The 27107-nt window shown below is 37.0% G+C and overlaps 2 protein-coding genes across 8 annotated transcripts; one reads left to right on the top strand and one right to left on the bottom strand.

Moving 5' to 3' along the window:
* Positions 1 to 38: 38 nt before the first annotated feature.
* LOC122415900 (sphingomyelin phosphodiesterase) lies at positions 39 to 26502 on the bottom strand. 7 transcript variants are annotated; one of them, XM_043428436.1, is made up of 11 exons: positions 25781 to 26072; positions 10123 to 10230; positions 8844 to 9049; positions 7959 to 8255; positions 5295 to 5687; positions 4945 to 5117; positions 4400 to 4762; positions 4132 to 4324; positions 3740 to 3924; positions 3345 to 3530; positions 39 to 872 (listed from the first exon to the last, which is right to left on the bottom strand). In XM_043428436.1, the coding sequence occupies exons 2-11, from the start codon at positions 10199 to 10201 to the stop codon at positions 803 to 805; spliced, it is 2145 nt and encodes a 714-aa protein (XP_043284371.1). In that variant the 5' UTR covers positions 10202 to 10230; positions 25781 to 26072; the 3' UTR covers positions 39 to 802. The 7 variants fall into 7 exon arrangements, with proteins under 7 accessions (XP_043284371.1, XP_043284372.1, XP_043284367.1 ...); XM_043428437.1 differs by lacking the exon at positions 39 to 872 and adding an exon at positions 1978 to 2569; XM_043428432.1 differs by lacking the exons at positions 39 to 872; positions 25781 to 26072 and adding an exon at positions 26484 to 26502 and having other exon boundaries at positions 1978 to 3530.
* Positions 15249 to 19565, top strand: LOC122415898 (E3 ubiquitin-protein ligase UHRF1-like). The gene is made up of 8 exons (XM_043428429.1): positions 15249 to 15670; positions 15944 to 16530; positions 17140 to 17494; positions 17587 to 17766; positions 17986 to 18142; positions 18341 to 18536; positions 18657 to 19061; positions 19137 to 19565. Exons 1-8 carry the CDS (start codon positions 15587 to 15589, stop codon positions 19363 to 19365), a joined length of 2193 nt encoding a protein of 730 aa, XP_043284364.1. The 5' UTR covers positions 15249 to 15586; the 3' UTR covers positions 19366 to 19565.
* Positions 26503 to 27107: the final 605 nt, after the last annotated feature.

Raw genomic sequence — 27107 nt, 5'->3', positions numbered from 1 at the left:
CTTGAATGTGCTTAATTAAATATCAATTAGAACTCGTCTGGATTTTCCCAGCAGTGTTTATTAAGTCTGGAAAGGAACGAAGGTACAAAAATACAAAATAATATGAATATCCGTCGTAGATTTTTTTAGCGCATGTAAAAAATTGTTTATATTTAATATTGATAACAAAATACGACTACAACACAACCGCAAGTGCGTATAAATAAATAACATCTACATCCTTATATACAGAGCATTGTTTTTGTTTTGCGTTTTTTTTTATCCATTGCGGGACGCTTGGCGAGATACAATCTCGAGAAGAAGAATACTTCCATGTTTTCGTCAGTTCAATTTTTTATGTATCGACGAGAAATGTTTTTAAAATATTACTTATTGCGTAACTTTTACACATCTTATTTCCGTTCCTGCTGCTTTCGCAAGCGAATATTTATGAATTCGCAGGTGAAAAAAATGTCGAACAATAAAAAATGTGTGAGGATCGTAAAATTGCTCATACAATTGTCAGTATTTTTGTTTGTTCAATCTCATTATTTTTATTATTTTTACTTCAACAAAGTCGAAATTATTTCGAAATTGTTATAAAAATGTTTCGTTTTTTCTTTGAATAATTTCTGTAGTGCCATGCGTGGTCGAATCTTGAATTTTGAACCTAAGTTTTCATATTTTTTTAGACTATACCGGCTCAAAATCTAATGCATTTATAGTTGCAATGACGAAAAATCGAGTTTCATTATTGTCCTGGCGCTTAGAAATTTAACATCACAATTGGGACACTTTTTTTCTTCATCGACTCGGTTCTTCCTTAGCCCAAACCTAACACGTACTTTGGTAAATTGTACGCAAACCTTGGAATTGCCATGACCACTGACATCCTGTAGAAATCAAAACAAACATTTTTATCAACCTTTTTCACTCGGACATCAATGTATTATTTTTTTGGAAGATGAAAGTTGTCAAATTCAAAACTTTTATGCGATGGTTCGCCTTGTAAAATATTCTTACGTTGTTGATGTAAAAAAATTTTTAAATATATATAACTGTAGATTTAAAAAGACCATTCAAACCGTCTATGAGAAAGACATTTTTTTCAATCTCACGAATGAAAGTAAACTCATTCAGGAAAAACCTGTCTGAAAAATTTTTTATATCAAACAGTTAAAGTTGTTATTTACCTAAAGGCAAGTGTACACGACAAAATGCAAAGTTTTTTATGGTTTCACGAAAATTCTTCTAAATGCAAGTTTCATCTTACAGTCAAGCGTATTTGTTGTAATACATTTTTTGCATGTGTTCATTACTTACATGTTTTGCGAGGAAATATATGTGTACCAAAAAATAGTCTCAGATTCCATCACCAAGAAAAACTTGATTTCCACCATAAAAGTCGATCGCATAATTCACAACGTCTCTTGTGCATTAGATTTTTAAATAAAAACGAAGTAAAATCGAAGTAAAAAAATGAGGATGAAATGTACTTGTGACGACGTTGTAAATTTTACGAGTTGTCCAATTTTTTTTTAGTACGGTGAAAACGAAGGCAGTACAACAATCTTTTTACAGCTCTGCATGGTAACGACTCGCTCTTAAAATCTCTTGCGAAGAAAATATTTTCCAAAGTTTCTTATTACATTGAAAAACCCAGAGTACAACTCAATAACGTTGGATCGACCACGAGATCCAAACAGTTTTCCATCATTTCAAAGCTGGAGAAAAACTAATCTCGAAAGTAATACTTTTTTCGAACTTTTTTTTGCTCTATTTCTATAAACGGTTTACGAACACTTGGTTAAACGATTGGAAAGCGCTATAAAAAATTCCGGAGTGGTGAAGAAGCAAAATTTAATTAATCTTAGAGCTGAAAAGTTGAAGAGTCGATTTTTGTCTAAAGCACAGATATTAAGTGGGCGATTCGTTGTACTGCAAAACCTAATGAGTAGAGAGTAGTGACGATGTGCTGTAAATAATCTGAAGCGTAAATAATATTTACAGATTTATTAGCAATCTAAACGCTCACCATTGTGATATTTCTTCGTTAGAAAATCTTAAAAATCTAGAGTAAGTAAATAAAATAATAGAAAAAATAAAATTTGACTGTGACGTATATACAGTGTTGGTCGATGAATAAATTCATCCCTTAAGAGCATCGATCAGTCGGTATATCGCAACCGTGAGTGCAAGAGCTGCAAATTTCGAATGCGAAATTTTTCCACACCGTTCGCCCGATCGAAATAATAAAAATGTCAGCCCATTTTTGCCATCACCCTGCGTGGGCTGATAGTCTTTTTTTAATCGGTCAAACTGTGTCAAATCATTTCGATTTCGAAAGTTCCAAGTGAGGTCAGGTGACTGATCCATACTCTTAAAATACAAAAGTTCTGAATTATTGCGACTGTACAGAAGCTGTCCACGTCCATTGAAATAGCTTAAAGTAATATCATAAAATACGGAATTATTGACGATCAATCGGCATTTCGACAGACCAATATTGTTAAAAAAAAGGTATCGTAGGAACGACTTTCAACACTAATATTAAGACTGTCCTGCTGCAATGTGCTTTACGAAGAAACGCCTGAAACACAACACGTACGATCACTTTCATCGTTGTGTGATTAATCAAGATGAATATATTTTTTTAGGAATTTCCGTTTCATGCGAATTCATAGAATTTTTAGTTATTTTGGTTCAACGTAAACTCGAGCTGATACGTTAAATTCATCAATTTATTTGCAAATATTTGCGTCAGTTATGAAAGCAGAAAAATCGTGATTGACATTCGGAAAGAATGAACTAAAGTATATAAAGAAAAAATTATGATTTTTGCTTCGATCGACTCAATCGAATTCAATTGGATCCAGAAACGTTGAGGGCACGACGTTTTTCCCCACAATATCGAGTTAACGAAGAATTTTTCGTTTCGCCTCCATCACCATCGTTCTAGCTAGAATCTTAGTTAATATAAGTAAATAGTAACTTTTTTATACGAAGCCTCTTGTTGCGAATGAATAAAAAGCGTTCGTTTTGTTCAGCGTTTTTATCGCCGAGTGTGCCACTAGTCCTTTTGTTTCCTTTAGAGCATGCATTTCAAGCGCACGTGTTCGTTAGAATAAACGAATGCGCATAGACAGTAGAGTTAAACGGAAACAATTGACGAGCCAAGAAAATGGTTAAAAGAGCATTATTTGTGCACTAACGAAAGTCCAGGCACAGAGTTTGTGTTTTTTTTTTAGCTTTAACGTCAATTTGCTTTGGGTGGAATTTTCATGCTGCCGATTTCCGGCGGTCCAACATTGTTAGTATCGGTATCGCCATTGTAGTAAGTCTTCATCCACCAATCCTGTACGTACGACAGTGCAAGACCGTTGTAAATCCATTCTCTCCATCCAACTCGAATTTCACCATCGATCCTAGACTCCAAACTCTGACAGAGAGCTTTCCGATCGTGACTCCTGCCGCTTCGTAAATCACAGAGTAATCTTTTTCTACACTCGTCGTTACACGCCGGTCGAACGGGAGAATTTTTGTAATAATGCCTGCGGAACATAAAAGGCACCTGAGTAATCAATCGTGAAATTTTTTCGTCCACCATTTACATTATTTTTCGAGCATTTCGTACGACGGTTTGCTTTTATTGCAAGTCCTTGTTTTAAAGCCCCCTTTTTATTTTATTAAATAAATTGTTTGATGGTGAAAAAGTAATAAAAATTATGTTTCCGTATATAATATTGAGACGCGAACTCACTTATAATACAAATCGAATTGAGACGGTTCGTTGGCCATTCTATTGATGAGGGAGTCCCAATCTTTGGGCAAGAGCGATGGCATCTGATACGCTTGACGAGCACTGTACATTTTGTGCCATATCGGATAATCGTAGAGATTCGCTTCTTTCAAATTCATCACCCAACTCTCATGATCGACGACCAACTGTAATTCATTCGTTTTTTTTCAATTTCAAGCTTTCAATTTTCGTGGAACCTTCAAATAAATCTCATATTTATCGATTACTTGGCATTCGAACTCAGAGGAAAATGATCAAAAGAATATGAATAATTCTCAACATTGACGTATATTTTTTTTCAATCCTGAATCGAGATTTTCGTCGTTTATTAACGTAGCAGCATTCAAGCTCACCCTCGTTGTTTTCTGGTGATTACCGTCAACGTAATAAATTCGATATCCAGGATTGAGATCGTAGTAAGGAGAAACAGAAGGTCCAACGTAAGCGATGCTGAGAGCTCTTCCAAAATCAGACGTGTCGTAAAATAATTGAAATTCGTCATAGTGAGTGTGGCCGAAGAACTGAGCGGCTATCGTAGATTCATATCTGACGAAAATTGTAACAAAAAACAAAAAGTAAAAAAAGCCAATTTTAACAACTCCAGGAAAAAAAGAATTTCACCTGTTGATAATATGATAGTAATTTCTCGACCAAACTTTGAGACAATCCGAGTGTCCAGGTGGAATGTGACCGATGATGTGAACTTTTTCGCCGCTTACTTCGGCGCTTTGGAGCTCATATACGAGCCATTGAAGTTCGTTTACCGGATCGGTACTGTTCAGGAGAAGCCACCAATTTTTGTTGTTACAATAGTTCATGTTGACCGAAAGAATTCTAAAGCCAGGACGCACGAGAACCGAGTAAAATGCGCCGCTCCTGACAGTGCGAGAAACACCGGCTGGTAACCAACGCTTCCATTGCTTGTCGAGCTCGTCGTAAAGCCATGAAATACTATTTTCCTCCGGTACAAACGACGGTGGAAAACTGGATCGAAAAAATAAAATAAAAAAAATCTTTATTAACCTGTGTGAAAAGGTGCACTGCATGAAAATGAAATCGGTTGGAAAAATAGGGCGGAATCCCGATAAAAGGTGCCACAGAAATTCGCATTCGTCGAATGATGATGACTCTGCGAATTCATCGCCATTGTTTCGAATCGAGGTTACCTGTTCACTGGCGCACTTTCGTGGTTTCCCAAAGCTGGAAAAATTCGCACACCCGGAAACGTTTCGGTCATTTGAGCGACGGTGTCTCGTAAGATTTTCAAATTCTCCTCTCGAGTCTGATTCCACACGTCGTGGGGTGGGAGATCTCCCGTCCAAAGGATGTAGTCGATATCCTGATAGAAGTTCATATTACAAAAAAGAAAACAACAATAACAGAATCCAAAATCTTGAGAACTCTATTGTTTTAATATTTTTGACATTTCTTCAATAATCTTCGAGACACTTTTATTCAAATGTTTACTTCGATTACTCTTGTTTTTCAAATAATTAAGGATTTTCATCATAATTACCGTGTGTGTGTCTGAAATGTGTTTGAGCATGTGATCGATCGTTCGTTTTGGAGTATCGCACTTTCGGTAATCACCCCAACGTCCAGCAGCCGCGGAGGCGGTCAAAGGTGCACCGTTCGTAAGACGACAACAGAGAGGCTCGTTACACACCGCATTCGAACCTTCCTGGTAGTAAGGATCGTAGTGAGTGTCCGATATGTGAAGGACTTTGAGAGTCGGGGCTCCTTCCTTGGGGGGTATCGGTGGTTGAATCGGTGGTTTGTTAACCGGTGGGAAAGCAACTTCCCACTCGTGTAGCGGATTATAAGCGTCGTCGCACGCATCGCCAATGACGAAACTGCAAATTTGCGATGGGCCCATGTTCACTTGTTTCAACACGTAGATTACTTCACCCTGAAAGTACAAAAAAAATTAACTCTAGAACAATAAATAATCAGCGAATAAACGTGTTTTCAAGTATTTTCCTTGAAACAAAGTTCACAACGAGATGAAAAAATACTGGGAGGATACGACTCGATGGGCGATAGAGTTATATTTGGTTGAGACCCAACCCTGATAACTAGAAGACAAAAAATGATTTTTTTTCCTATAAGGGTGTTGGGCTTTGATTCGATTATCATAAACGAATTGTATCAATAATTGGTGATTAAAGAAAATTATGAAGCGATTGAATCCTTTTGGGGAAAAATTATTGGAGTGAAAAGTATGAAAACGAAATCCGAGATAAAAAATGATTTCCACAAGCTTGGAATGATTTCAATTTTCAATAGTCAATGCAAACTATTACATTAAGGTGGTTCCTCCACGAGACAGTTAAATTAGGAAATTATTTAAATTTGGCATACGTATTGTTTAACATATGAACAACACCTCTATAAAATTTTAACAAGTTTCACCATCCCGAACCCGAGATATATGTAATTGAAGTTGACTCAATTAACACGTAACATATGGACCATGCATAAGCAAACGGCACATTATTAATTCTACCGCTAGTACTAAAATTAGGAAGTTTATAAAAAATGAGGAAGAGCCAGAGCAGGATATCACAGATATTGTGAAAAAAAATCAAGGTGATTGACCATCTAGTTTGACAGATATAGCCTCGAGAAGTACGAAGGTTTAGGCTGCATACGATATATTTTGCAAGCGAACAAGCGAATGTCGTCTGTATAGACAACCTTTTCTGTGTGTTGAAGCGTAACCTGGATAGTTCCGTCAAAAAATTTACTCACGATGTCGGATCAAAAATACTTTTAGAATAAATTTTACGAAAGCAAATGATATTTGTACTATATCTGCTGGCACCGAGTACGTATATAGGGTCTTTACAAAGTTATTGATTACGATCCGAACGAATTATCAAGCCTTTTAATATGCAGACAGTACATAACTTTTGGTTGGGGCTGTCGCAGAGGATCAACCTTAAGAATTGAAATTTGGAAATATTGTTACGGGGTTTCCCCCTTTTAAATACACATATATATTTGTATTACCAAAACGAACATCTGATGTCTCTTGACAACGATCGTCTTTTGGAAGTCAACAAGATCAAGAATTCATTCAAGATACGAACCTCAAGCAAGATACATCGTATTACATTTGTAACCAAATAAACCACCCCAATCTCTATTAAAATTGATTTGACGATTTTTTTTCGCCCACACATAACAATATGCTAGAAATACACCGTGCATCGCTATTCCCGGAATTATTGTAGGATCTACAGTCTAGTTGTCGAGAAAATAATTAACGAAAATCCCATTTTTTGAAGTAGAAGCCTCCCAACTTTAGAGAGCCAAAAACGAGAATAAGAAAATATAACATTTTCAGATATCAATGATGTCTTGAGAAAGCTTTGTTACCGGTGAAAATCACTTGGGAATGGAAAAAGAAAAACACTTATTTCAAGTTAACGAGTAATAACAACACAAACGGTGGGAGGTTTGACAGCACCATGAGCCAGCTCTTTTTAAATATAAATATGCATACGCATATAAATAGAAAATGGCTGTTACATTTTGCTCGACGATTTTACTACGAAAGTATTTAAACCGCTGTCGTTATATTAAAAATTGATCAATCTCAAGAAATAAGTTACACACTATTTTAATAATTGTGAGAATAAATTTCAATCATTTCTTTGATCATGAAAAGAGCAAAAAAATTAAATTGCTTTCTTAAATCACAAGTAACGCATGATCTTCCTTAAATCACCGTTAATATGATAATACGAGTAGTCCTATAATGCCTAATACAAAAATATCGTTTCTTATATCTCTTGAATAACAATGATGATGAGCTTTCAACTAAAGAGCAGCAAATAAAATCAAAAAAAAAAAAAAAAAAAGGGAAAATGAAGTGTGTAGGCAATAAAAAAAATAATGTTATTAAAACGTGCACGTATGATCGGTGAAATCACAGTCCATGCAATTTACAAGTAGAAAGTTCGTGGTCGCAGTCTCGTTACTTTTTATGTTGCGCGTAAAACTCCTTTTTTTTGTTTTCTTTTCATTGCTTTCGTATTATGTAGTTAAAAGGCATGAGGAATAATATTGCTACTTCTTCGTTATAATAATAAAAAGAAAAATGGCTCTTGCGCGAACGATTATTGCAAAAAAGAGTCGAATGGTTTTTGGTTAATTTATTTGGAGGAATTCTTACCCCGAAAAGCATCGTAACTCCTTGGCAAACTCGTGGACTTTGAATTTTCAAGGAAACACAAAAATTGTAGATTATCGTCATTATCTCCTGGTCCGTTTTGTCCGCTTTTATGTAATATTGAAGCAAACCCGCTCCGACCTTGCACGCGGTGCAAGACACTCTGGACATTACCGAGGTCTCGATCTCGGTCATCACTTGCCTAAGATCCGCTAACCTCATTGCCGTGTCGACGAACATTGACAAATGCCCACTCGGCTGCACTTTTTCCATGTCCCATAACATTCGAGAATAATTAACCTGAAAAATAAACCGAAAAAATTAAACTCTTTTATTCTTTCAGAAGAAACTTGAAAATTATTTTGCGAAACTTTAAGAACGAAATAGTCGAAATAAAAATCTTTGGTTTTGCACTCCTGGAAATAAACGCCGGGAATAATTGGGCAGTTTTTTCATTTGCGACCGATGGTCAATTGAGATCGTACAGAAAATCGAGTGCGATTTTTTCATCGCTATGGACGATTCGTTCCGAGCAAGTATCGTCTTTCAATTCACTGTTTTCTCATGAATCGAGCGATTTTTATGAAGTTCAACGATCTGAAAACAAGGATCGCCGCATCGCTCGGACTCGAGTTCTCTCCCGGTTAGACCGTCGCGGTGAAAGTGTATTTCGGCGTTGAAAGTGAGAGCGGATGTGGAAATTAATAACTCGAAAAACCGGAAGATCACTCATTTTAGTATGAGAATAATGAGTTTCTGATTTCATCGAGATGAATGAGGATAAATGAAGAAAAAAAATATTTCATTACTCATCACTTTCCTAGCTCTGCCGAATATGAAAACTCAAGAGTCGAGCATCGATAATTCAGCTCGAAAATTATCTTTTACCCTTTTCAGCTGCTCGTCGTTCATCTCCGTAACGTTCGGTGTTCCAACCGCTGGTAAGTTTCGCACTGTTTCGCTAGCAGGTAACAGAGCCACTCCGAATTGGTCCTCGACTCTTCTCTTCGCTTGGAGCCATTCTTCGCCTAAACGAGACCAATTTTTCGGCGGTTCATCGTGTCTCTTTCCTCTCGAATTTAGTGCGGGCACTCCTGCAATGACGCCAGTGAAACAATGAAAAGAGAGAAAAATCGGCATGACGTTTGCAACGTTCGAGTTCAGCGAAATGGGCTAAAGAAACTCTCGAATAATTCCATTTGCAGCGCGTAGTTTTTCAACCTACGCCAATAATCCTTAAAATAAAAAAAATGGTGAATAAAAAACTTTTTTTCGTCCACTTCGTTGGACTCGAACGTTGCAAACTTTAGCGTCGTAAATATGTATTCAAGCATATCTTATTAATGTGAAAAAATATTTAAAATGATAGTTTTGAAAAACTATCAACTGATAGATGCAAATTTCCATGATGACACATTTTCGCAGGTATTTTTCAAATAATCATCTGCATTTTTTAACCGATTTTATTGCACCAAGTCTCATTTTGTTCCTCAACCGATCCTCTACGAATTCACCACGTAGATTTTCCTTTAAACTCATTCCTGAGAGAAATTATGAATGAAAAAGTTTTTTCAATTAATTAACGATTAGCTGCAACAGCGAAACGATCGAGTTAAAAAAACAACTACATGGTGGATTCATAGAGGACCGGTTGACGAACAAAATGAGACTCGTTGCAATAAAATCGATGAAAAAAGGCAGATAATTCTTTGAAAAATACCAGTGAAAATGTGTCAGCGTGGAAATTTGCATTTATCAGTTGATGCTTTTGCAAAACTAGCGCTTTTAATATTTTTACATCTTAATGAGATATGCTGTAATACAAATCCACTAACAATACATTTAATCGGTACGTTAAACTTGGTCTAAAAGCGTTTTTAAAATTTAGCACTCATTTGACTAGCATGCAGTGCAGGAGTTAATGGCCGTTTTCTCCGACGCGACTCAAACTCAGTTCAATTTTTTTCATATAGCTTCGAGATAGGATGAACCGAGTTTAAACTCAAATTAACGTTGGAGGAAACGGGCATAAGTCTCAAAGTTCCAACTCGAGTTCAGTCTTTTGCTGCCTGAGTTTTTTGACTTGAAAAAAAAATTGAGGTCCGACACTAAAATAATCGACCTCTGGTTTGTGTCAGCCCATTTGTCAGAGCACTGTTGAACGTACCAATAACGTTTTGCATCATTCCAGCGAGGCACAGAATTACGAGTCCACATGATCCGTAGCTCCATTTTTGTTTGAGCATAATAAATTAGTGTGAAGTTGAATTTCGATCTGTGAGGGAAGACGATAAATGTGTCGATAAGTCAACAAGTTATTTCACAGTTTAATCAATTTTTATAAAATAAATTTGAGCCTCATTGTGTCTGCTGCTACGTTTATTTTTCGTTGTTCATTAATTCCCCCTCAGAAACACAGAAGAACACAATTTCATTATTTTCCGAACGGTATGTGTATCGGGTGGGAGAAAATTTGCTTGGCGAACAATTACGTAGATCCGTGGCGAAGCAAATGTCTGAATCGACGCCACCGTTATACAAGAGGAATTTAAATTTCGGACGCAACATCAAGCTCGGGTTCAAATACTGTTAACTGTTTGTGGGACTCGAGGTGGGTCGGCCATACCAACAGAACAAATTTATGTGTATAACGAAGGAGTGTAAACTGTGTATAAAACGAATTATGAAAGCAAATTTCTGGTACGAAGTATTTTTATGCTTTTTTCGATGAGAAAAGTTTTTCAATTGTTTCGAATATTTTATGAATTTTGACGAATTTATTTATGAGTGCAAGTCATTTATCGGAATGCATCAAAACGCTTCAGTCGAATGATGTCACTGTAATCTGAGATTGAAAAAAAAGGGTGATAAACCATCGCGCCGTTGGTAAGTTAACTTGAGATTTTATCAAACAAAAGGAATTTCATCGCCTCTCTGTGAATGGTTATAAGCAAAAAACTTCAGTCAATCCATTCTCACAAAATTTCACTGATCTTATGTACGAACAAGGTTGAATTTGAATGCGAATGTTGACGAAAATGCTTTTGCCAGGTAGCTCGACGCACGAGATGGCCAACTCGTGAATATACACTCGAGTTTGACCGTTATTTGACCCACCGACGCGAAGCACGAGACAGAGAGAAAAAGCGGGATTTTATGTTGCTTCGCTCGAGACAAATCAATCTTTTGTTAAATTTCCATTATTCATAATTTTATTATTAATTCGATTACGCGATCATAAAGTTGAGTCAACTCATGAAAATATAGCTTAGTTGGTAACTCCTGTACTGCATGCTAGTCAAATGAGTGCTAAATTTTCAAAACGCTTCTAGACCAAGTTTAACGTACCGATTAAATGTATTGTTAGTGGATTTGTATTAAAGCATATCTTATTAAGATGTAAAAATATTAAAAACGCTAGTTTTGCAAAAGCATCAACTGATAAATGCAAATTTCCACGCTGACACATTTTTACTGGTATTTTTCCAAGAATTATCTGCCTTTTTTCATCGATTTTATTGCAACGAGTCTCATTTTGTTCGTCAACTGGTCCTCTATGAATCCACCATGTAGTTGTTTTTTTAACTCGATCGTTTCACCGTTGCAGCTGATTGTTAAATAAGTGAAAAAACTTTTTCATTCATAATTTCTCTCAGGAATGAGTTTAAAGGAAAATCTACGTGGTGAGTTCGTCGAGGATCGGTTGAGGAACAAAATGAGACTTGGTGCAATAAAATCGGTTAAAAAATGCGTATGATTATTTGAAAAATACCTGCGAAAATGTGTCATGATGGAAATTTGCATCTATCAGTTGATAGTTTTTCAAAACTATCATTTTAAATATTTTTTCACATTAATAAGATATGCTTGAATACATATCTACTAACAATAAGTTTAATCGTACGTTGAACTTGGTCTAAAAGCGTTTTGAAAATTTAGCACTCATTTGACTAGCATGCAGTACAGCGCGATAAAAAAACACAAGCACAAATACGGTGCTTAAAAGTTTTACCAGGGCAAAAATCACTGGACGATGGAGAAAAACAAAATCACAATAAAATCTCGTTGAAAATTCGAATACTGTGGCAGGACGTTCGATCGAAACGAAATTTCGAGCCTCACTGAGTGGCCGAGACAACAAAAGTCACATTGACACTTCACGCAGAGCGTTTAGTTTTTATCTCTTTTTCTCTCTCCCTCCATCTTTCTTATTATCTCCGCATTTACAACGGCCCTTTTCAGTTTCCCATGCATTCGAGCGTTCGATCGATACAAAATGAATCATTGATCTCAAGAGCAAATAAATACACGTTTCCTATTCAATCGCGAGGCAATTGACAAATGAAGACTTAACACAAAGGTGCGGTGCGTCATTGACTACGATTTTCTTGAAGTTTTTTTTTTTTTTTTACCAACATAGCTATAACCAAAGTATCAAAGTACACCTACTGAAATAAATTTAGTTGAAATGTTTTAAGGAAGATCATGCTTGTGATTCAAAAAAGCAACTAAACTTTTTTGCTCTTTTCATGATCAAAGAAACAATTAAAATTTATTCTCACAATTATTAAAATAATGTGTAACTTATTTCTTGAGATTGATCAATTTTTAATATAATGACAGTGGTGTAAATACTTTCGTAGTAAAATCGTCAAGCAAAATTTAACAACAGCCATTTTCTATTTATATGCGTATGCATATTTATATTTTAAAACAGCTGGCTCATGGTGCTGTCAAACCTTCCATCGTTTGTGTCGTTATTACTCGTTAACTTCAAATAAGTGTTTTTCTTATTCTCGTTTTTGGCTCTCCAAAGTTGGGAGGCTTCTACTTCATTAACCCAAGACGGTCACATGGGGTGTGACACACCCCAGGCCATCTGTGCACCGAATGTGCACTGGGCATTCAGTGAATTTATTTTTATAACATTATTCCGCTGTATTATTATTATTCTTACATTACTTTTTTATTTTTGAATAAAGAAATTATCATCTTACATGAAAAATCATTGACATCTTGTACATCATTTTGCCGCTGAAACCCGCATGTTCATAGTGCGAAATAAATATACTTTTTAAAAAACCCACAAAAACTATTATACTCACCACAAAGAGAATGCTTTCACAAATCAGACACTGCTTGAATTTTGTTGATATGTCAAAAAACAAAAAAAAATACAGCATTTTTTGTAAAAAAGGGCTTTTTCGCGAATTTTTTTTTCCAGAATATTTTAAACATACTTCAAATTAAAATTTTCGTTCCATTCTTGGATAGGATAATAGAGAAACGTTTGAAATATGTTCTCAATTTTTGTTGAGCTCCCAAAATAATTCTACGAAATGCTACAGCGCTCTAAAGTGCTTGGGGTGTGACACACCCCATGTGACCACCACGAGATTCTCATGAGGTGTGACCGTCTTGGGTTAAGGAGGGTGGCTACGTTCGTCAAATTGATAAAAAATTGATCAAATTTGGTGATAATGTTCTTCAACATCAAGTGCGAAGACACAATTTTTTTCAAAATTTTCTTCTGCTTAGTTATCGAGTAATTACGCATTAAAGCAGATTTCTTATGCCCGGAATGTATACCTATATATATGGAAACGCTATGCTTATACACGTGAACTTTAGTGATCAATTACTCGATAACTGTACAGAAGAAAAATTTTAAAAAATTTATATTGTCAAATTTAACTCTAAAGAATATGTTCACCAAATTTTATTAAATTCTTATCATTTTGAAATTTTTTATGTATTTTACATGGTTTAGCATGGCAACATTGTATCGTCCCTAGCCACCCTCCTTAAATCCAAATCGTCGCACAGGTGCCTGCCATAGGAGTCTATGTATAAGGCTTCAAAAAGTGTCATTTTCGTCAATTGTTTTCTCGACAACTATACGACAGATCCTACAATAATTCCGGGAGTAGCGATGCACGCTGTATATTTCTAGCATATTTCCAAATATTTCAATTCTTAAAGTTGGAATTTTCGATTTCCATTAAATTCGCGTGATCTTCCTTAGTCCATAAAAACCAACACTAAGAACTTGAAATGATATCAATCGTGTTTATAAAATTGCCAAATTTCTTTTTTTTACGATTTATTATCGTTGCGTTATTGAAAATAAATCGATTGAATTTTTCGAAATAATTTCATATATTCATTGGTCAATCGAAAAAGTTTCATTGACAACAGGAAAACGTGTTTAAATATTTTTCATTGAACGTCGACTACACACGGTGAGTTCGGATATATATTTTAACAGTATAGTTGCGGATTACAGTTGAACGAAGTACGTATTATGAACAGGAGAGGAAAATCCTTATGCCTGAGACAGATTCATAATAAAATCGGATATTCAAAGGTGAATTGTGTGTGTGTCTAAATTGACTATATTACGTTGTTAAAAGAGTGAGAATTATCGAAAAATTACTTTGAATTCCATTTGTAAATAAACACACAAGATTCAAGGTCGCTTGAATCGTTTGAAATCATTGAGGCAAAAAATGGCACGCTTGTAATCGAGCCTCTCTCCATTTGCAAAACCTAACATTTGTGGGTGTTCTTGAAGCAAAGGAGGACGAAAAGTAAATGAAGAAACGATAAAGCATGCCAAGTAATGAATTTCGAGAGACGAAGCCATTAGAAACGTTACAACATCGTCACGTTTTTTGCAACAGAAGCAACGAGTGTCGAAAATGTGAGTTACGTGAAAAAACTATGAAAATTGCATCCTTCAAGAATTATGATCGCGGCGAGAGATACGCGATCTACCGGCGGAAATTGACGTATGGAATTACGTGTCACAATAATATTTACATCTGTTCAGAAATACGATTCCATACAGACATAAGCGTTTCATTGAGTTTTATCGTATTACGAAATCAGACTACTGCGCTGAAAAAGTACACTCTAGAACACTTCCGTACGGTGCAAACTCGTTCGTTCGTCGTTCGACGTATGCGCTATCTTCTAATGAGTTTGTTCACCGGAGCGTATCTCCTAACGGGCGTTCAATTCGACGACTATATTGTTTCTCAATTTTTGAATATTCAACGATTTAAAGATGGCGAGAATAATCAATCGGGTTGACCAAAATGTTTCTCCATTTTTTCTTTTTTTTTTCCATACGTTTCGTTACAAAAGAACTTTCACGTTGTTACGACGAAAATTTTATGAAATAATTTCCTCAACGCTTTTGAATTGGAAAAACAAAGATAAAGATTGCGAGTCGTTTTTCTGGTTCATTGTGACATGAACGACGTTAACGAAATTCACTTTTCCAACGTTCCAACATTCGCCCATATCGCGTATCACCGTTAGATGGTGCATCAGTTTACTTTGATCGGCATGTTCCCGCCAAAACAACCAGTTGCTGAGCGAGTTGCGCGCAGCAGGCGATACGCAGTCTCTCGTGCACACGAGTCACGTTGTACTAAAAACAAAATTCAACGCGTGTTTTGTATTCTTGTGAATGTCACTTCTTTCTGTTATTGACAAAGTTTATGTGGCCTCTAGTCGTAACAACTTTTGTGAAGCTTCGTCGTTAATTTCTCATTATTCTCGCCGCTTTCAAATAATAGCACGTGTCTATACTTCGAACGGGAATATTCGACATTCGTGTGAAAATGTACGTCAAAGTCAAAACGGTCGATGGTAAACAGGAGGTTGTTTTGGATGTTTCGAAATTAACAAGAATCGAAGAACTTAAGGTTTCGTATTATTTGTTTTAGTTTTTTTTTTAGAAATTTTGTGAGCTATCAAAATAGTGAAGACAATAACAATAGCGATAAACGTTATTGTAACATCTAATCATCAATTTTCGTATAATTATTCACTTTGAATCATGACAAAAATTTTATAGCGATATGGAATAGTCTTCAAGTAATGAAATTCTTCGGAGCTCGCATTGTCATCAGAAAAATCATTTTTTTTCAACGACGTTCGGTTTCAAAAGATTCATTGTATATTTTTCTGATTATCAGTTCATGGTGACACTGAAATGGTCAATAGAAGAAAATCTCCAGAAATTATTTTACCGTGGCAAGTTGCTAGAAGAAGGTTACAAATTGTTTGATTACAACATCAACACGAACGATGTAATACTATTGATGGTAAACAATGAAATGGAGACTGACGAAGAAAGTCAAAGCGAAGAATCTATGGATGAAGATGACATGGTTAAAGAGAAGCTTACAAACAATAAAAATCCAGACAAAGTTACTAGTCCTTTTTACAAAGCTGGTGACAAAGTGGATTGTCAAGATAAAGAATACGGCGGCTGGTTTGAAGCTGAAATTCATGGAATTCATAAAAAATCAGGTATCATTGGATACAGCGTTAAATGGGAATTTGGCGAAGATGAAGAACCTTTCGACGTTGAAGAAAATATCATAAGACCAAGGGCTTACAAGCTTTTGTCCTTTGAAGAATTAAAAATCGGCGATAAAGTTATGATCAATCATAATATTGACCAACCGAACAAAAATGGCTTCTGGTACGATTTTACAATACTTGAAATTAAAAGAAATACAAATCCAGTGGAACTTGTCGGCACCATACACATTGGCAAGTAAGTGAATTTAGCAAAGTTTTTCTTTTACTCAATCACTGGTGAACGATACGTAGTATGAAGAACAAATTAATAAATTACTGTAATTTGTAGAAAAAAGAGAAGTTTTCCTGAATATTCATTTAGAGCTTTATTTTTTTACAATGAGCAAACGAATGATACATAAAAAAAAATTATTCCAACCCAAAAGTTGTTACTCGACCAATTGAATTGTTATATACACAATTTTTCTCCAACACAAAATGAAAATGCCATTCTTAAAAAATTATGTTGAGCTAACTTTTGGTGATTACATTTTTGTTACTTTCCGAATGAGTCGATTCTAAATAATATGTCATTGATGATCAAAGGTAAGAGAATCAATAATTGTGTACATTGGTATTTCAAATTTTCTGGCCTGTTCTTTTGGAACAAGTGGAGCAATTGAAATATTCATTTTGAAATATTACAAAATGCTCATTTTACATAACGAATAGAAAAATATAATCAGACCAAGAAGAAATAGCATGAATCAATGAATATATAAAAGACATTCAAAAATGAGTAGAAAATATTTGACTGCGATAAATTTTTATGTATTCTCAATAATATACAGGAAATATTTTTTAGTCAGCAAACTGTGCGGAACCAGAAGGTGTCAACATGGAGTGAGGTTTATGCGATCGAAAAAGCAAAGTTATTAGAAAATCGAAATGATGAAGAAGAGAAGATAATGAGAGAGGGAACACCAAAGAGAAAAAGAGCAGTAATCTGTGAGAATTGCAACGACGATCAGCACAAAAACTGCAAAGAGTGTGGATGTAAAGCCTGCGGTGGTAAACACGATTCTCACGTTCTATTGCTCTGCGACGAGTGCAATTACGCCTATCATCTTCAGTGCTTGAATCCCCCACTCGACGCACTACCCAACGATGCTTATTGGTATTGTGCTGGTTGCAAACGGGATGAGAATGAAATCGTCGAGGTATTTTAATATTAACATCAATTCACCGATTGACAGAGATCTCAAAAAATTCGATAGCCAAACACTTTGTAATTTGAATTATTTTCCTTAAGGCAGGGGATAAAAAGCAGACGAAGAAAACGATGCAAAGCTCGGGTAAAACAAAAGAGAAAAACTGGGAGAATGGTATGACATGCTTGGGGCGAGAGGAAGAGTGCACGATAGTTCCGAGCAACCATCGCGGTGCTGTACCAGGTGTTGAAGTCGGAACGTCTTGGCTATTCCGGTTAGGAGTAAGTGATAGCCAAATTCGGAATTTATTCGAAATTCACAGAAAATGATGAAGAATTTATCATAAAAAAATATAAAAATACGATCAAATGTTCAGTAACCGATTTTCGTTCGATCCTTCGAGTGAAAGATTGAAGTTAGAAGGAATAACATATTAGAAACAGTCATTTATTCAGTGATGGAATTTCGAACAATTTGGTATTCAAGAAAACGTATCGCAGGTCTCACAAGCTGGAGTGCACAGACCTCGCATTGGTGGGATTCACGGTCGGGAAAAAGACTGCGCTTATTCGATCGTTCTATCTGGCGGTTACGAGGACAACATTGACGACGGCGATGAATTTATATACACGGGCTCGGGCGGTCGAGATTTGTCAGGTAATTCAATCCGGGTCAATTGAAAAAAAAAAACAGAATGTTTGAAAAGAAAAAATTGACATGATATAAAGAATTGTTGAATTTTCCACTTCGATGAAAATTCACACAATTTTGTCAATCGCTTATTCCGTGTCGCCGGCCCAATTAAAGCGTTATTGACACCAGTTTTTCAACTCCTTTCAATTTAAATCAATTTAGGAAACAAGAGAACGGCCGAGCAGAGTTGCGATCAAACGCTGACGCGTATGAATAAAGCTCTCGCACTCAATTGTAGCGCGAAACTCGACTCGACCCTCGGAGCTGAAGCGGAGAATTGGAAAGACGGAATTCCAGTCAGGGTCGTACGGAAATATAATCGACGTGAACATAAATACGCTCCGAAAATTGGATACCGGTGAGAAAATGAAAAATAAATCTTTCATTCCTATAATCCTTTATGCAATAATCCAAAACTGCAGCAGAATTTTTTATTAATTTGGATAATTTTGGTTGAAAATATTTTGTGTATATATAGATACGATGGATTGTACAAGGTCGTCAAGTATTTTCCCGAAACTGGGAAAAGTGGATATTCGGTGTGGCGTTATCGTTTAAGAAGAGACGATCCCTCTCCAGCGCCTTGGACAGATGAGGGCAAAGAAAGAATAGCTGCTCTCGGCTTGGAACTCATTTGTCCCAAAGGATATGAGATGGACTCGGTGAAGGAAAAGAAAACAAGAAAGTGCAACGAGTTGGAAGAGGGCGATGACGATTTGGGGGAAAAGCCAGCGAAGAAAAAGTTCAAACGTGAAAATTATAGATTGGGAAAAAAAATCGTTAAACTCATGAAACTAGATGCTGCAAACACGAAACTATGGGATGATTGTCGATCTGTAGTGAGCGGAGGGAAATCTGCTTTTTTGGAACGCGTCATCTATCGGTAAATTGATATTTTAGAATGTTTTTTTTTTTCCTTCACATTGGCGAGTTATCATTCCCAATTACATTTTTTCAGGTTCTTATGCGTCAGCTGTCAGGAGCTGGTCTACAGGCCGATTACAACGCCATGCGGTCACAATATTTGCAAACATTGTTTGAAAAGTCGTTTCAAACTTGGAGTCTATACTTGTCCGGCTTGTCGCCACGATTTGGGGGACAACCAGCCCGATAAAGTGAACGAGCCATTATCCGAAGCTCTGTTATTGCTTTTCCCGGGTACGAGAACACAAGATAACTCGTCATAGCTTCAAATTCACGCAAGCCATAGAAAACGACGTCTCTTCGATGCACACTCGACGAGTTACAGCCAAAAAAAAGTATTCTGCGATATTAGTTTAAAAGCTTGTCATTTCTTCATACGAAAGACGAGATTTCTTGTTTGTTTGTTATTTTTCGTTTGCCTCACGATTTCGTGCCGTTTGGGTGATAAATGTAATTTAATGAAGCCACGAAAAGACCATTTTTCGGTAGTCGCGTTCCATTTTCACGGATCACGTTTTCAGTGAAAGCTGTTCTTTAAGGACGCGAATCCATTACAAGTGGATAGTCGCACAATTATTCTTTTATTCGTTATTTAAGGTCAATGTTTTCCGTTAGAAAAAAATACTGTTTCCTCGCGTTTATCCACGTTTCATACACGAACTCGTATCTCCAATTGATAATTGGATGCTGTGAGCGACGCTGCGATGAAATCGGCACGTTTATTGACTCGCGTGATAGAAAAGGAAGAAGAAAAGAGCGAGAGCAATAATCAAGACTTTGAGCAATCTCCGACTGATTCGCTGATCATTATTATTTATTTTCCTGCCCCTAACCTTGCTGCGAGTGTCCGCGATAATATCGTACGATCTTCAACTCCGGAGCTTTCACTCGATATTATTTTCATCGCAAGAGAGTCTCTTGCTTCTCCGCGATATACATACGTTTCAATACAAAACAGCACGTTCAAGAGGATGCTTGGGGTGTCCGAAAAATTATACTCGCTAGCTCCAGAGCTCGATACCACCGCAATTCTCAGAGAGGACAGTCCTTGATAATTTTAATCTCGGGCCAACGACTACAGACTTCCAACGTAACATCAACAAATTGGGAAGCTTCTATATCTCGAGAAGGGCCGATCAGAGAGGAAAATGGTTGGAGACTTTTCTATTAATGGCGTCAAGATCTATCCCGTTGTCTAAAATTAAGGCATAACGTTGAGGACACCTCGTATAAAGAATGAATGGCCCGCAACAGGAGCGCTCCGTTGGCACGCACAAAGCAACTGGACTATCGGTTCGAGATTGCGTGAGGGAGGATGAGCATTTTGAGATCGTTGACCTTCGTCCAAGAGCGGACCTTTGTTCCATCTCTTTCTGTCTCTCGGTAGAGCAGGTTCACTCAACATGCTGTCATTAACATAAAAAATCAATGGGTTCAACACTCTCACCAATGTTGGTAACTGTAAATAGTCTCGTTCGCAAGAAAGAAGGAAAATTAGTGGGAGCAGAGGGGCCCGATAGTGCGACGTAGGGAGGAGACCATGTCGCAAGTTCGAGACGATGACCGATCGTTTTATTTCGACGTTTAGTGCTCAAACATAATGCACGCATGGACATCAACTTTCTCTCGGAGCGGAGGCGAAAAAACCGTTGCTTCGTCCCTCTCAAACTGTATCTGTAATTTTCGAGGGCCTGCACGTACGATCGAACGGGCGAGATGTTTTCCCGTATCAGTGCCGCGTCTCGCGGTTCATCATTGTTCTTTAAAGGCGATTTCCAATTGTGGAACATTAACAGTCGCCTGGAAAAATCGAGATTGACTGATTTTTTCTTCACAACAGTTCCAACAACAAAAATATTGCCCAAAAGTTAATAACAAATTGTTCAAACAATTAATTATTCAATAATTTTGCGGTGACCTATTGTTTTTTTTTACGAATCGAATGTGCGCATTTTTCTGAATGCTCATGATTTTTTTCAGAATTTTCATGGATTTTTGAAATTCCCTTTTTTAAATTTTTTGAGTGGCTCTATTTGTACATTTTTGATCCAGTAACCTTGAGACTTTTCAAAACTTATGGTAAATATGTCTTCTAAAACATATCCAAAATTCAAATTTTTAAAAATTTTTTTCAAAATTTTTCCAAGAAATTTCAGAAATCCACGAAAATTCTGAAAAAATTCATGAGCATTCGGAAAAATACGCACATTTGATTCGTAAAAAAAAAACAATAGGTCACCGCAAAATTATTGAATAATTAATTGTTTAAACAATTTGTTATCAACTTTTGGACAATATTATTATTGATAATTGTTGTTCATAGCTTTCCAAAGTTGTTGATTTTTTCAGATTTTTATTGCATCACGAAGTACGGAAATTCCAATCAGATATAATTTTTGGTCGAGCCTATCCATCCAGTTATACCTTTTAATTGAAATCGGATCACATCTGTGGCATTCAGGCCTGCTGGAAAATTGCATGGTTAAAAATTCAAATGGCCACAGATCGAAAACTATGCGTCGGGCAGTACCTGCTTTTCGCACGAATGAAGTTTATCTCACTAACTAATACTGGCCGGAGGATCTACGCTACAACTCAAAAAATCATCGAGTCATGAATTTTTGAAAAAAACTCCATTTTCGTTAGTTTTTAACGATTTTCTCCTAAACCAATGCTCCGATCGAGTCGTTCGACCTCTCATTTTCTTCGTATTTTTATTCTCTACAATTTTTCTCTTTACGCCGTCACGATTCCTCCGATAGTTTTCATTTTATAAGCAAAAAACATAAAAAAAAAAAACAACAACAACAACAACAAACAAATGGAAAGAATAAAAGTGACGTGCCAGCCGGGCGATTAACCCAAAATCGAGTTCACGACTGAATAACGTGTGCGAACCGCTCTGTAATGTTGTTTATAAGCGATACGTTTAATTGCAGATTTCCATATATATATGAATTCGTGAAGATTGTGAATCAAGATCGCGCGCGGTTCTCGTACGTTCGCACGACTGTCCAATGGGCCGCGGTGTCCCAGGACGTACGGAACAGCCACCTAACCTACTTAGAGCCTCGCTCTCTCTCCTGGTGACGTCACGGAGTCGAATCCCATTGCGATCAGCTAATTCCACGGTCTTCGCGCATGTTTCGCAGATATACAAGCGCACAGGCTTTTTGTCAATTTTTTTCGACTCCTTGGTCCAATGGAAAATGAGTCGAGCGATACAATTGCATTGAGCTGCTTTTTACATATTTTTCAAACGAGTTTTCATTCGAAACATCTGCAAGCTCACTTCTGAGCAGAAATTCGAGTTATTTTATGGATCAAGGGAAATAAATGTTCGTTCCTTTCATTTAATCCTCAAAACAAAGCACATACTTTCGATCGTAAATGGAGTTGCGACTCGACCACTCGTCAAGTGGCTTGCTTTAATTTCAAGTTTGTACGAATATTTGTATCCTCGTGTGCTAGTTCAAGTGTTACCAGACATTTTTTCCAAAAACACTAAAATCAACGTTCAAAATGTCTTGAACGAAAGTCAAAATAATATGGAAGTGCTACTCTGACCTTGAGCTGACACATTTCAGGGTCAACTCAAGTATCTCAATAGAAAATCCTCTTTTCAAATGACCCCAAAGTTTGCAACGCTCGAGTCCAACGAGGATCTAAAAAAAAACGTAGTTTTTCAACCTACACCAACGATTCGTGAAATAAATAATTGGCGAACTACAAATCTGTTTTTCGTTCATTTCGCTGAACTCCAACCTTGCAAACTTCAGCGTCGTCTTTTCAAACTGATTCCTCTAACTGACTTCAACAGTCTTTGGAAATCCTACACAACTGTCAATAACTCTTCCAACGAGTCTCCTGCTCTCTCATTATACCGGGTGGACTAATCGAATTCTTCGCAATTCACGAGCCAAGAACAAACAGACATTAGTAAAGAATGTTCGAGACAACATTTTTTTTCGTCTGTATGCGAAAAAAATATTGAAACGTTGCTCGAGCCTTCGTCAAAGACTTTTGTGGGCATAAGTAGGCCAGCCATCGACCACGGGAATTTGTCAAAGTTCTACGATGCTGAAGTTTGCAACGTTGGAGTCCAACGAAACGATGTAAAAGAAGCCTCCAATAATTCCAGTAACTCTCCAATTTCGTTTCCTGCCGAATTTGCAATTCGTAATTTTTACGACGCTGAAGTTTGCAACGTTGGAGTTCAACGAAATGAACGAAAAAAAGATTTATAATTCATTATTTTTTTATTTCACGAATTATTGATGTGGCTTGAAAAATGACGAATTGGAAATTCGGCAGGGAACAAGATTGGAGATTTACTGGAATTATTTGAGAGTTTTTTTAGATCATTTCGTTGGACTCCAACGTTGGAAACTTCAGTGTCATTAATTTTTCAAGCTGCACCGATACTTCGTGAAATAAAAAATGAGTGAATTAAAAATGTTTTTTCCTCCATTTCGTTGGACTCCAACGTTGCAAGCTTCAGCGTCGTAAAGTTCTTCATAAAATTGCATTCATTTTGCCACCTCGCAGCGAGCGGGAATCGAATGTTTTTTTCACTGATTCACCTGCCTCGTTTATTTCGAAGGCATGTATCGTTGCTGAATTTGACTATTGAGAAATCGTTTAAAAAAAAATTTACTTGTGACATTTTTTCAAGTATTAACATTTTCTTGGAGCACTCAATATTTCCTTTTTTATTGTCATCATTTCAGGTTTCTTCCCATTTTTTTCATATCATTTTGTCCCGGACGTTTCAAGATATCGAACTGTAAATTATTTAATAGAATAATTTAGGAATTGTGAAAATTCGGCAAGGTTCCGTAAAAATTTGACAGTTCTTAAGGACGTCATTCTTCAACGAATGTTCGGCAACGTAGCTTGAAAATTTTTCCGATCAATTCGCAACGGTTTCCAATGATATCCACGAATATTTCCAATGAAAATCTCTTTATTGAAGGTTAAACGAAGATCAAACGGAGTTTCTCCAGCTCCCCATTTTTGAACGCATATTCTCGTAGACGAGCTCGCGAGCTTTTCAAAACACTGCGAATACGAAAATTTTGAACGAGTTATTATTCTCCTCATACCGGGTGACCCGTTTGACGTGTCGCGAGAAATTGCCTCGAAAGTCCCGCTCTGAACGGACGACCGCCCAAACAATATTTGTTTAGTTTTATTTTTGGCTTCCTGTTCGACCGTCAAACTCCGTCTCGCGAAGGTGACTCTGAGTTTTTGTCAACATAAATTCAGGCTTTTCATTCCTCGTTATTACCGCGACGTTTTGATAAAATATCACTGAAAGATTTTATTTAAATAATTCGTACCTATATATGCGTGTTACGCACAAAACACGTCCGATATCGGAAGTGGAACTCGCACTCGGTGACGGGGTTTCCAAACAATGTCAATTTCTCTCGCTGCTCGTCTACTCTTCCACTTTCCCAGCAGCACATAAGAGTCTTTCGCTATTTATTCATGACCAATGTATAATCCGAGGAAACGGGCGTAATTTAAGACGGAAATGACTAGAAATCGACGAATTCATTGAATTTCCTTTGACTTTATCGAAACTATAATTAATATTGGTGATTTGGTTTTTTGAGTTTTATGAAGCGTTATATTTAACGCTGAATTTTTTATTTCCGTCATCAAATCTCCCAAACACTGTGAGCGAAAAGGACGGCTGCACAAATATTTCTGTTAACAAAAGAAAAAGGAATCCGAACACGTCAAGTTTCGTAATGCATTACGAAATTCTGGAGACCCGCATGTCGTGAGGAATTTCTCGCTTGCAAGCAGATGATAGAGAAAAAATACCCCCTTAAGACGGAATAACTACTCAGCGAATACGATATCGTTGACTGGCGCAACCATTTCGTTGACCCCTTTAAGCTCAAGGAATTTATATAATGAATATCATGGGCCGTTTCTATGCAGTAACGAAAAAAGACGACGGTTTATGTATTTACCACAATACCACAAAAATCACATCAGAAAGGTCTTGGGAAGCTCTCGCGCGTTTAGCACGAGGTCGCCGATGCGACAGTTCAAAACGTCCCCACGCTTATCTTGATCGCGTTGTTGCTCGAGTTTTTTTTGTGAGACTCGTTCATTTGAAAAATCGAAATATTTAAGATGATTTAAATCGCCGTTATTTCTCAATGAAATTGCGGATTTAAGAGAAAGAGGGCGAAAAATGCAAGAGAAAATTTTGAATAAGGAGTGTATACACGCAATCTCGAACTTTGACGCGAGATTTTTGTTCACTGATAATCGCTTGCTCTTTCGACCTCAGCACTTTCCCATTAGATTCTACGGTGCACTATTTCTTTAGGGTTTTCATTAGAATGCTTCGTTTCAAGACGCGTGGATTTACGTTGTGAGATCATTTTCAAACCCTCGTCCATGACCTCTGTGGCGTAGTTTATCGCCAATTTGTAGTTCGCATGAGGTTAATTGAGTGACGAAATATCGAGGTACAAAGAAGAACGAGCGCTGATGATAACGTGCCCAACCAAACTTTCACGCGAACGTTGAGAAGCCCTATTTTCAAGGGTACCTCGCGATTCTCGGGGAACGAAGAAAAAGTTTGTTCGTGAGTCGTTGAAAGTTAGTTTACTTTCTTCGTGTTCCGTTATTCGAATAAATGTTACAACTCACGATTAACGAAGTGCGATTGCGGAGATGCAACTGGACGAAAAATCCTTGCTGCGAAAACTCTCGAAGCACTAAACAAGCGAAGAAATATATTCCAACGAATTATCCTTCAGTGATTCAAACAACCGGTGCTTCGAGTTCTGCTTTTGTTTATTTAAGCGACATTTCTTTTCTCTACTCACGATCCTGATCAGTTAATTGAAAGAAAATGTGACTGTTGGTAAATTGAAATTTAAAAGCGAAACGAGACACACGAGAGCCGAGCGAGCATTCCACCACCCACCTGCCCGTGTTGACGACTCGGCGTATACTGGTGCACTTACTTCGCTCATGTACCGATTCCGACTTCCCCCCTCCACATCGGCGCGACAGCGAGCTTCGTACCGCTAAGTACGTTCGATTTTTTTCGATTCTACTGATCCGGATTGGCCAATTTTTGGTCCGAGGCCCGAATTGCACGACTCGTAAAACTTTCGACTAAAAAAATCAATCCGAGTCAGAACAAAGAACTCGCGAAATCGATTTGCGATGTCGTTCTCAAGAGTTTTCGACAAACTTTTCGATCAACCGCCAAAACCTTACTTTTCTTACCGGCAATCAGTCTTACAGGCCATCAGAGATCAAATTCTAAAAAAATTATTGTTTTCGAAAAATGTGTCTCCCCCCGACCCCTTTCGAATGAACATTACTCTGCATCTTATCGTACCTGGGCATTATTTTTGAAAACACTCGATGCCCCAGTAAAGAGCGGGGAATTCTCCGAAGGTTTTTTCGACACGGACATTACAGCTCGAAGAAAATTCCGGCACAGAGAGATCCCGTTATTGTATAATTGGCTTTGCGAGATGGTTTCGATAACTGTATAGTAAAAATATTTTTCGGCTTCACGAGCTTGCCTTGTGACCGCGCACTAATTTCAGAAACAACACGCTATCGTTTTCAGTTCAATATTGATATATTTTATGCATTTTACTTTCGTATCGCCGCGCTTCGCAGAACGAAGTGTACGGCTGTTTGTTTTGCTGCGGATATTCTCAAAGTTACACATTTGTTTATACCGCTTTTGATTATGCAACGATTTTGTAAAAACAAACAAATATATACAAAATATTCGAAATACATTGACATAGCGATGCAGTTGAAAAAAACGATGTTTCGGTTTTCGCACGTGTCCCCATCTACAATTATTTGACCGTACCCACACCGTACCAAAAACCATTTACCTTCGTCAGCAGCGCTCTGAAACGTCTTTCCGTCGGCAACAAAGATATTTGCAATACGTATCGATGCCAAATTTTTTCGTTAAAAAGTTACAACGAAAAGAAAAAAA

This window comes from Venturia canescens, chromosome 9 (assembly GCF_019457755.1).
Source record: "Venturia canescens isolate UGA chromosome 9, ASM1945775v1, whole genome shotgun sequence".
NCBI classification, from domain to species: domain Eukaryota; kingdom Metazoa; phylum Arthropoda; class Insecta; order Hymenoptera; family Ichneumonidae; genus Venturia; species Venturia canescens.
The sequence above is the reverse complement of the archived record's forward strand: the minus strand, read 5'-3'. Positions and strand labels throughout refer to the sequence as shown.